This window comes from Mustela putorius, unplaced genomic scaffold, assembly GCF_011764305.1.
Source record: "Mustela putorius furo isolate JIRA1106 unplaced genomic scaffold, ASM1176430v1.1 tig00537248_pilon_pilon_pilon, whole genome shotgun sequence".
Taxonomy (NCBI): Eukaryota; Metazoa; Chordata; class Mammalia; order Carnivora; family Mustelidae; genus Mustela; species Mustela putorius.
The window spans coordinates 7,128,294-7,140,349 of NW_025422387.1; the positions used below are offsets into that span (position 1 = coordinate 7,128,294).

The window sequence follows — 12,056 nt, forward strand, 5'->3', positions numbered from 1 at the left end:
ATTGAGTCCATTTTGTTCTGGGGCTCTGTGGGAGGTAGTATATCTGGGAAGCCAGAAGACCCTGATTTTCCCAAGGTCAAGGGGCAAGTGTTAAAATCATCCACCTTTTCAAATCTGGCAAGTGTTTAACATGATGTATGTATATCGAGTTTACTTCCCAGCATTTCCAAGAATTTCATAGAGCCATATTCCCTTTCACCTAAAAAGTTTCATTTATTTTTGTTCTAGACAAGATTTCATAAACTTTACTCATTACTAATCTTCATGGGATGAATTTCAGACCTCTAAATGTCTCATGTCTGATGAGCATCACCTAGACTCAAAAAACTAAGCTTATTTTCTAACAGTATACAACTCCAACATACCATAGTGCTAAGTATATGTATAAAACTAAAATTTTGTCTTAGTTCTGTTTTTTTTAATTTATTGAAACAATAACTTGCTGACTCATATCAGAAGGAATCTCTCCAATTATAGGCAAAGGAGCTTAGAGGTGGTAGATACTTCTCTATGAAGAAGCACAAAGCAAATATAATATCGTTATTCATTCTGTGGTAGGAACTATGTTAAATACTTCACATTCATTTTCTCAATTTAATCCTCCCAACTTCCCTATGAAATCTCCATCTTGTTCATGAGGAAGCAAAGAAAATTTGCTCCAGAACTGGTAGTGATGGAACCTTATCACTCCTCAGGTATGACTCCATCTCCGTTCTCCACTCCCTCATGGGCTTTTTCCTGTGGTAAAAATGATGGATAAAGCACTCAATATGTCCCTAATTGAACTCTATTATGAGTTCTCAAATTGTGTCATTATTATTGATGCAACTGTCTTTTCTCCTGTTACATCCTGACATCATGGAAGAGCATGTTGTCTTCCTATTCAGTGCTTGGACTCAGCATATTGTAAATGCTTAATAAATGTCTATCACATGAGTAATTAACTGGAGCTAACCTTAAAATACAGGGCCAGATTCATTCCCTTGTAGAATGCCTCTTGCTACTCCCTAACACAACCAAAATCTTAGTAAGATGCAGTATTGATACTAAACTTTAAAAATTTACTCATATTAGAGAGGGAGGAGGAAAAGAGGGGGAAAGAGAATCCTAAGCAGACTCTTCGCTGAGCTTGGAGCCTGACAGGGCGCTTGAACCCAGGGCCCTGAGATCCCAACCTGAGTTGAAACCAAGAGTTAAATGCTTAGCCAACTGTTCCACCCTGGCACCCTGATTGCTAAACATTTATAAATTGTCAAGTAAATAATAAAAAGTTTATCAGATCTTGAATTCCAGGAAATGAAGTTTTACCCACATTAGGGTAGACTATGGTAGGGGAAGAGGCCAGTTTTAATGTGGGCAGGAAAAAAGTTAGATGTAACTTGGGTTGTGAAATCTCCACATTCAAGGGTCAGTTTCTTATAAAGCTCAGGTGACAACAGTTCTGCATTATGTCTGACTGCCTCTAGGAAGTATACCTCTTCATCTGATTCCTCTCCCCATTGCATCTGGGGGATTCTGATGAATGCTTGCGTGTTCCAATCATCTGTGTCAGCAATCACCAGCCACCTGCTCCCCTAATGGTGACTTACTGCTACCTTTTACCTGTCTTTCCTGCACGGCTATTGTCTCTTCTGTGCTGCCTCAGGCCAGCAGAGACCCAGGTCCTTAATTCCTCAAAGCACAGCCGCATCCAGGCTCTACAATTTTATCCACATTTTGGAGCAAAGGGAAATTGCAAAGTGGAAAAGGAAAATGTGGTGCTGAAGATAAGTATTAGTGCTCCTAGTGTCCAGGGCTTATGCCTTAATGGTAGACTTAGAGAGGCCATTTCCCCCCTCAGACCTGACCCAACATCCTCTCTTATTCCTGCAGGACTGTTTGTGAGAATATCCTTATTGCCTGGAATAAGACTCCACCACATTCTCTGAGGCCCAGGGAAAAGCAAAAGAAACTTTTTTAAATTTTTTAAAGATTTTATTTATTTACTTGACAGAGAGAGACACACACACAGTGAGAGAGGGAGCACAAGCAGAGGGAGTGAGAGAGGAAGAAGCAGGCTTCCCACTTAACAGGGAGCCCGATGTGGGGCTCGATCCCAGGACCCTGGGATCGTGACCTGAGCTGAAGACAGATGCTTAACAACTGAGCCACCCAGGGGCCCCAAGAAACTTTAAAAAAAAATAATTTATTGAAAACCCAGATCATATCTTCATAACCTCACATGAATATAATTATGTCCACAACAAAGACATATGTTTGATAAAAATTCAGCTTTTTGTATGTTCAAACTTCATTTTTAAGCTTATTTTTATTGAAATATAATTGACATATAACATTAGTTTCAGGTGTACAACATGATTCGTATTTGCAAATACTGTGAAATGGTTACCACAGTAAGTCTAGTTAACATCCATCACCACACAGTTACAATTATTTTTCTTATGATGAGAACTTTTAAATTCTACTCTCTTAGCAATTTTCAAATACACAACACAGTATTAATTAGTCATCATGCTGTATATTATATCCACAGGACTTACTTATTCTAACTGAAAGTTTGTACTTTTTAGTCACCTTCACCCATTTCACCAACCCTCTCATGCCCTGCCTCTGGCAACTTATTCTCTGTATCTATGAGATATTTTTGCTTTTTGCTTGTTTTTAGATTCCACATACAGTTGAGATCATATGGTATTGGTCTTTCTCTAGTGACTTATTTTACTTACCAGAATTCTCTCAAGAGCCGTTCATATTGTTATAAATGGCAAGATTTCTTTCTTTTTATTGCTCAATAATATTGTATATATATTACATATACCATTCCCTTATATATAGGTATATATTTGATATTTTATATGTATATATAAATATATATATTTCTTTATCCATACATCCAATGATAAACACATAGCTTGCTTCCATGTCTTGATTATTGTAAATAATGCTCCACGAATATGGAGGTACAGAGATCTTTTCTTTTTTTTTTTTAAAAGATTTTATTTATTTATTTGACAGAGAGAGAGAGATCAGAAGTAGGCAGAGCAGCAGGCAGAGAGAGAGGGGGAAGCAAGCTCCCTGCTGAGCATAGAGCCCGATGAGGGGCTTGATCCCAGGACCCTGAGATCATGACCTGAGCTGAAGGCAGAGGCTTAACCCACTGAGCCACCCAGGCGCCCCTACAGAGATCTTTTCTATTAAGTGTTTTCATTTCCTTTGGATAGCCAGTAGTGGAATTACTGAATCATATCATAGTTCTCTTTATAATTTTTTGAGGAACCTCCATAGTGTTTTTCATAGTGGCTGCACCAATTTATACTTCCCCCAACAGTGCACAAGGGTTCCCTTTTGTCCACATCCTAGCCAACTCTTGTTATACCATGTCTTTGATAATAACCATTCTAACATGTGTAATGTGATACCTCATTGTAGCTTTGATTTGCATTTCCCTGATGATTAATGGTCCTGAGTTCCTTTTTATGGACCTGTTTGCCATCCGGTATGTCTTCTCTGCAAAATGTCTATTCTGCCCATTTTTTATTTGGATTGTTTTATTGCTATTTAGTTGTTGGAGTTCTTTACATATTTTGGATATTAACCCCTTATTAAGAACATGATTTGCAAATACTTTCTTCTATTCAATAGCTGCATTTTCACTTTGTTGATGATTACCTTTACTGTGGAAGCCTTTATTTTTTATTTTAGATTTTATTTAAATTCAAGTTAGTTAACATATGTGTAGTATTAGTTTCAGGGATAGAATTTAGTGATTCATCACTTGCATATAACATCCACTGCTCATTTCATCAAGTGCCCTCCTTAATGTCCATCACCCATTTTACTCAATGTCCCCACTCCCCTCCCCTCCAACAACTTAGTTTGCTTCCTATTTTTTTTTAAAGATTTTATTTATTTTATTTGACAGAGAGAGAGATCACAAGTAGGCAGAGAGGCAGGCAGAGACAGAGGGGTAAGCAGGCTCCCTGCTGAGCAGAGAGCCCGATCCGGGGCTCGATCCCAGGACCCTGAGATCATGACCCGAGCCGAAGGCAGCGGCTTAATCCACTGAGCCACCCAGGCGCCCCGCTCCCTATTTTTTAAAAAAGGGTGCCTGGGTGGCTCAGTGGGTTAAGTCTCTGCCTTCCGCTCAGGTCATGACGTCAGGGTCCTGGGATCAAGCCCTGAAAGAACCGCGGATCCCCTTACCCAAGAATCCAACACTGCCACTGGATGCAATCAGCAAGAGGTTCTTTATTGTTACGCAGGCGCCTGCGGGTGGTCAGCGCATGCCTGCGGGTGGTCAGCAGCTCCTGCTAGCTGAGCACACCTGGCTGGGGTGGTGCAGGATTTTTATAGACAGGTACAAACAAGTTTTGGGTGGGGCGCAACTGATTGGTTGACAGAACTTTTGAAAAAGGCATACGTGGAGTTTGCTGATTGGCTTTGGGGACCCGCGCGCGCGCGCGCGCGCGCGCGCGCGCGCGCGCGAAAGAGAGAGGCGGGAAGGGGGAACAAGCTGATTGGTTCTGAGGGCCCACGCGCGGGAGGAGAGAGGCAGGGAGGGGGAACAAGAAGGGGGAAGGTAGGAGTGCCATCATGGCGTCTTCTATTATTTCTATAAGCCAAGCAGTTACAGAAGGGCAAAAGAGCAATTAATAAGCAATTAATAACCTAATTTACGCCTAAAAGCCAGCGGTTCACAGAAAAGCAAACAAGCGGTTAGTTATCCTATCTGTCTACTAAGGGAGGGGTCTTTCAGCCCCACATAGGGCTCTCTGCTCAGGGGGAGCCTGCTCGCCTGCCCCCTCGTCTCTCAAGTAGAGAGATCTCTATTTGAGATCTCTTTCTGTCAAATAAATAAATAAAAATCTTTAAAAAAATAAAAAAGATTTTATCTATTTATTTGAGAGATAGCACGAGAAAACACGAGCCAAACAGGGGGTTGGGAGGGTCAGAGGGAAAGGGAGAAGCAAACTCCCTGCAGAGCAGGGAGTCCAGTGTGGGGCTCCATCCTAGGACTCTGAGCTCATGATCTGAGCTGAAGGCAGACACTTAAGTGACTGAGTCCACACAGGTGTCCACTTTGCTCCCTATCGTTAAGAGTCACTTATGTTTTGCTTCTGTAAGGGCCTATTCAGCAAGAGTGGCCCCACCCCAGGGGAACTGCCATTTTGTTGTAAAACTTAAATTGACCTTGCCCCCACCCCAGGGGAACTTACTTAAAAGCAAGTCTGGGAAACCAGTCCCAGGAAACAAAGTCTAAATACAAGGATGAGTCAGGCCAGGTGTAGGTATTCAATCTGTGGGGGCGCCTACGGTCTCCTAGCTACCAAGGAGTATGGACCCCGCTCTTTGGGCACCTTTTGGGAGCCAATTCTGAACTAGGTGATAGGCTGGTTCAAATGTCTACTAGGGTAAATTGTAATTCAATTGGTTGCCTAGCATCACTGTGGAGTTTCCTGTGTGTGTATTACAATCTCATTGGCCACCTGTGTGTGGCTAGGCCCAACCACATGGCCTTTGCTCTATAAAAATTAGTCTGGAAAGCAGGGAGGGGTCGTCCTCCGGGTAGGGACGGCCCCGACCCGTCTGTTTGACAGTTGGTCTGATTCCTGATGCTTGGCGCGAAATAAAGCTTTGTTTGACCTTCGCTTTGTATCAGTCTCGCTCCTTTAATCATGGACCCATTATTGGGGTACCCAATTTTGGGGGGACCCAAACTTCCTTCTCTGTTTTTAGCTTATTATTCCTTCCCTTCCCCTATGTTCATCAGCTTTGTTTCTTAAATTCCACATATGAAATCGTATATTTGTCTTTCTCTGACTTATTTTGATTAGCATAATACCCTCTAGTTCCACCCATGTTGTTGCAAATGGCAAGATTTATTTCTTTTTGGTGGCTGAGTTATATTCCATTGTGTATATAGACCACATCTTTGTCCATTCATCAGTTGATGGACATGTGGGCTCTTTCCATATTTTGACTACTGTGGATACTACTGCTTATAAACAATGGGGGGCACGTGCCCTTGAGATCACTGCATTTGTATCCTTTGGATAAATACCTAGTCGAGCAATTGCTGGGTCATAGGGTAGCTCTATGTTTAACTTTTTGAGGAGCCTCCATACAGTTTTCCAGAGTGCCTGTACCAGTTTGTATTCCCACCAACAGTGTAGGAGGGTTCCCCTTTCGCGACATCCTCACCAACATCTGTTGTTTCTTGAGTTGTTAATTTTAGCCATTCTGACTGGTGTGAGGTGGTATCTCATTGCGGTTCTGATTTCTATTTCCCTGATGCTAAGTGATGTTGAGTACTTTTTCACGTGTCTCTTAGCCATTTCTATGTCTTCTTTGGAGAAATGTCTACTAATGTTTTTTGCCCGTTTCTTGACTGGAATTTTTTGGTTTTTTTGGGTGTTGTGTGTGAGACGTTCTTTATAGACTTTGGATACTAGCCCTTTATCTGATAAGCCATTTGCAAATATTTTCTCCCATTCTGTAGGTTGCCTTTTAGTTCTGTTGACTGTTTTCTTTGTTGTGCAAAAGCCTTTTATCTCCATGAAGTTCTAGTAGTTTATTTTTGCTTTTGTTTCTCTTGCCTCTGGAGACAGGTCTAGTAAGAAGTTGCTGCAGCCAAGGTCAAAGAGGTTACCGTCTGTGTTCTTCTCTAGGATTTTGATGGACTCCTGCCTCACATTTAGGTTTGTCATCTATTTTGAGTTTATTTTTGTGTGTGGTTTAAGAAAGGGATCTGATTTCATTCTTCGGCACCTGACTGTCCAGTTTTCCCAACATCATTTGTGGAAGAGACTGTCTTTTTTCCATTAGTTATTCTTTCTTGCTCTGTTTAAGATAGAGCTGAGGGTCCATTACTAAGTTCTCTGTTCTGTTCCACTGATCTGTGTCTACCTTTTGTTATGCAGGAGTTTTCACCTCTGAGAGACCACCAAGGAGCCAAGCAAGCACTGATGCAATCACACGAGGGTTTATTTGAAAAGCTTAAGCTTGGGCCCAAGTATATCCGACACAGTGGAACAGGGACTTGGACCCCGAGCTTAGTTAAAGCAGGGGTATTTGTGGGTTCCTGTTACTAAAGCAGGGTGGGGATTCCTGGAACCAAAGCAAGGTGGGGGGTCTCTGGAACCAAAGCAGGGTGGGCCTTCCTGGAACTAAAGCAGGGTGGGTCTTACTAAAGCAGGGTGGGGGAAAGTTCAGCCCTTGGGCATAGGGGTCTGAGATGTCTGTACTTATGCTAAGGCTAAACTTGAGGTGGGATGGCCTTAATTTTTTTCGGCCTCCACACCTTTGTGCATGTACCATACTGTCTTGATGATTATAGCTTTGTGATACAACTTAAAATCCACAATTGTGATGCCTCCAGCTTTGGTTTTCTTTTTCAACATTTCTTTGGCTATTTCGGGTTTTTCCTGGTTCCATATACATTTTAGAATTGGCATCAATTGATAAGTGGATTAAGAAGATGTAATATATACATATACATATATATGCATATATATGTATTACTCAGCCACCAAAAAGGAAAACATTATGCTAAGTAAATAAAGCCAGTCACAAAAGTTCACATATTGTATGATTTCATCTATATTAATGTCTGAAATAGGTAAATCAAAGAAAGTATATGTAGAAGCAGTTTAGGGGAGAGAATGGGGAGTAATAAATAAGTTCTAAAATTAGATTATGATGGCAGCTGCACAATCTGTAAATATTCTAAGACCACTGAATTATAAGCTTTAATTTTTTAAAAGATTTTGTTTATTTGACAGACAGAGATCACAAGCAGGTAGAGAAGCTGGCAGAGAGAGACAAAGGAAAGCAGGCTCCCTGCCGCGCAGAGCCTGATGTGGGGCTCGATCTTAGGACCCTTGGATCATGACCTGAGCCGAAGGCAGAAGCTTTAACCCTCTGAGCCACCCAGGCGCCCTGAATTATAAGCTTTAAATGGGTAAATTTTTTTAGAATGTTATACATCAAAAAAGCTATTTTTATTATTTTTTTTATTTTTTAAAAAGATTTTATTTATTTATTTGACAGCAAGTACAAGCAGGAAGAGTGGCAGGCAGGAGAGGGAGAAGCAGGCTCTCCACTGAGCAGGGAGCCCGATGCAGGGCTTGATCACAGGACTCTGGGATCATGACCTGAGCCAAAGGCAGCTGCTAACTGACTAAGCCACTGAGATGCCCAGTAAAGCTATTTTTTTTTAAGTGAAGAACAGGGCGCCTGGGTGGCTCAGTGGGTTAAGCTGCTGCCTTCAACTCAGCTCATGATCTCAGGGTCCTGGAATCGAGTCCCACATCGGACTCTCTGCTCAGCAGACGGCCTGCTTCCCTTCCTCTCTCTCTGCCTGCCTCTCTGCCTACTTGTGATCTCTCTCTGTCAAATAAAATAAAATAAAATCTTTAAAAAAAATAAGTAAAGTGAAGAACATTAAATATATGGCTAAATCTCTCTTAATCACTTCTCCCCAGTCCTCCCTATTGGGAACCATTATTATCAGTTTTGTCCATTTTTAGGTAGAAAATATAGGGTATTATTTTATGTACATAAGTATATGTATAACATAAATAGTATAATGCTTTAAAAAACTCATTACATTTTGGAGATGGGTCCATTTTACACAAAAGTCTTCAAAAGAAGTGCTCTGGTAGGATCCTGGGCATTAAAAATGCTTACTATATTTGATGTAATTCAAATAAAGCAGAATCACTATATCTGGGGATGGCACTGTCATTTCTGCAAAGGATTTCATTCCTGGCTGATTCGCTGAGCCTCTGTGATGGGTCAAATATTCCTGATGATATAGTATGAATTTTGTTGTATTCTCCTTAAATTTAAAAAAAAAAAAACTTTTTGGGAAAAAACATGCATGGTAAAGGGGAAATCCTGGGACAGTTCTTAGTCAAAAGGGAAATTTTGAAGGAAGTAACAGTATTTTGTAATTGCCTCACACTTTTTACTTTGCAAAGCATTTCTAGAAATGCTGTTGAACAATCAACAAATCTCATATATTTTTATTTCCACTTTACAAACAAGAAGCTGATGCTCAAAAAGATTAAATGACAAAAATAACAATTTGCAAATAACCAAACTGGGACTTGAATTCAGGTTTTCTAGGTTTAAAAACAAAACAAAAATAAAAACAAAAACTTTTTGAGTAAAGCTTCATATCGCAGTCCATGGAAAAATTATTTTTCATACAATGCAACATTCTACTTTTTAATGGTTAGGAAACATATTTAATTATGAGAAAGGAAGGGAGATTTGTAGAAAATGGCACAGCACTCCTTTTCAGAACCTCCTCAAATCACTCCATAAAGACAAAGCATTAGGATGGTAAAATCAAAACTTATGAATAACAACAAAAGCTGGTAAGGCATCTCACAAACCCCAAAGTATGCATAGATGAAGACAAACCACCGACAGTTCCAAGACCAAAGTGGTATTAGTATGTGTCAGACAGAAATCAGAGTAATGAGATGCCAACTGGACCCCAGAATAAGAAAAACCCTATCCAACAGATTCTCTGGGAAGCATAGTGAGCCAATTTGACAAAACCAAACAAGAAAAGCAGGCTTAACTCACTGAGCCACCCAGGCACCCCTCAATAATTAAAATGTTATTTGCTATTAGATTTTGGTAAATGGTCTTAACTATGTTTATGTAGTATTTTTGTGTTCCCATGAAATTTTCAAAAATAGGAATAGGTGGTGAATTTAAACAATTTTTTGGCATGTATTCTTATGTTCATTTTTTTCTCCTTTACGTTTTTTTTAAAAATATTTTTATTTATTTATTTGACAGACATATCACAAGTAGGCAGAGGCAGGCAGAGAGAGAGGAAGGGAAGCAGGCTCCCTGCTGAGCAGAGAGCCCGATGTGGGGCTCGATCCCAGGCCCCCGGGATCATGACCCAAGCTGAAGGCAGAGGTCCCAACCTACTGAGCCACTCAGGCGCCCCCTCCTTTAGGTTTTTGTGATGAATTATGATGAACCATTTTTTAAAATTTAACTTATTTTATTTAAATTCAGTTAGTTAACATATAGTGTATCATTAGTTTTAGATGGGGAATATTTCTTTATGATTATTTCTTTAGATGTAGAGTTATGATTCTTTCTTTTTTTTTTTTAAAGATTTTATTTATTTATTTGACAGAGAGAAATTACAAGTACACTGAGAGGCAGGCAGAGAGAGAGAGAGAAGGAAGCAGGCTCCCTGCTGAGCAGAGAGCCCGATGCGGGACTCAATCCCAGGACCCTGAGATCATGACCTGAGCCGAAGGCAGCGGCTTAACCCACTGAGCCACCCAGGCGCCCCAAGTTATGATTATTTCTTAATGCCAAATTCATGGTTATGTTTCTGGCACTAATTATTTTTGAGCATGGTATTTTCCTCCAATTCACAAGATCTGTAATATATCTTTTTGTTTGCATCCGCATTCAGAATAAGTGAGATTTGTCTCTGACTTAAAAAATGTCATCTTTTTTTTAATCAAAGCTTTATTTTTATTTTTATTTTTTTTTGTTCTATGTTAGTCACCATACAATACTGTATTAGTTCTTGATGTAGTATTCCAAGATTCACTGTTTGCACATAACTCACAGTGCTCCATGCGATGCAGAGAGAGAGGAAGGGTGACCACCAGGCTCACCTATCCCCACACCCTCCTCCCCCCGAAAATCCTCAGTTTGTTTCTTGGAGTCCACAATCTATTACGGTTCATCTCCCCCTCCAATTCCCCCATATACTTTTCCTTTCCTTCTCCTAATGTCCTCCATGTTATTCCTTACGCTCCACAGATAAGTGAAACCATATGATAGTTGACTTTCTCTGCTTAACTGATTTCACTCAGCATAATCTCCTCCAGTCCCATCCATGTTGATACAAAAGTCAGGTATTCGTCCTTTCTGATGCCTGAGTAATAGTCCATTGCGTATAAGAACCGCATCTTCTTTATCCATTTGTCTGTTGAAGGGCGTCTCAGCTTTTTCCACAGTTTGGCTATTGTGGACATTGTTTCTACGAACACTGGGGTACATATGGCCCTTCTTTTCACTACATCTGTATCTCTGGGGCGAATAGGCAGTAATGCAATTGCTGGGTCATAGTGTAGCTCTATTTTAAAATTTTTGAGGAATCTCCACACTGTTTTCCAAAGTGGCTGCACCAACCTGCATTCCCACCAACAGTGTAAAAGGGTTCCCCTCTCTCCATATCCTCTCCAACATTTGCTGTTTCTTGCCATATTAGCTATTCTAACTGGTATATGGTGGTATTTCAATGTGGTTTTGATTTGAATTTCCCTGATGGCAAATGATAATGAACATTTTTTCATGTGTCTGTTAGCCATATTTATGTTTTCACTGGAGAAGTGCCTGTTCATTACAACAGCATCAAAACCCCTAAGATATCTTGGAATAAACCTAACCAAAGAGGTGAAGGATCTATACTTGAGGAACTACAGAACACTCATGAAAGAAATTGAAAAAGACAAAGAAAGATGGAAAAACATTCCATGCTCATGGATCGGAAGAATAAACATTGTTAAAATATCTACACTGCCCAGAGCAATCTATACATTCAACACCATCCTGATCAAAATACCATTGGCATTTTTCAAAGTGCTGGAACAAGCAGTCCTAAAATTTGTATGGAACCATAAAAGACCCCAAATCACCAAGGAATTGTTGAAAAAGAAAAACAAAACTGGAGGCATCACATTACCTGATTTCAAGCTATATTACAAAGCTGTGATCACCAAGACAGCATGGTACTGGCACAAAAACAGACACATACACTAGTGGAACAGAGTAGAGAGACCAGATATGTACCCTCAACTCTATGGTCAAATAATCTTCGACAAAGCAGGAAAAAATATCCAGTGGAAAAAAGATAGTCTCTTCAATAAATGGTGCTGGGAAAATTGGACAGCTGTGTACAGAAGAATGAAACTTGACCATTCTCTTCCATATACAAAGATAAACTCAAAATGGATAAAAGAACTCAATATGAGACAGGAATCCATCAATATCCTAGAGGAGAA

General features: G+C 40.2%; 1 protein-coding gene across 2 annotated transcripts in view; it reads right to left on the reverse strand.

The window, feature by feature from the left end:
* The window catches only part of TMEM116 (transmembrane protein 116), a 104,217-nt gene that overhangs the window by 4,439 nt on the left and 87,722 nt on the right, over positions 1 to 12,056 (reverse strand). Inside the window, exon 11 of one of the 2 annotated variants that reach the window (XM_045073774.1) lies at positions 11,989 to 12,045. The exons of the other annotated variant lie outside the window; for it this stretch is intronic. Coding sequence (XP_044929709.1) covers positions 11,998 to 12,045 — 48 coding nt within the window. The 3' untranslated portion in view covers positions 11,989 to 11,997. Of the gene's footprint in view, positions 1 to 11,988; positions 12,046 to 12,056 lie in introns of those variants that run through there. 2 annotated transcript variants of the gene reach the window in all.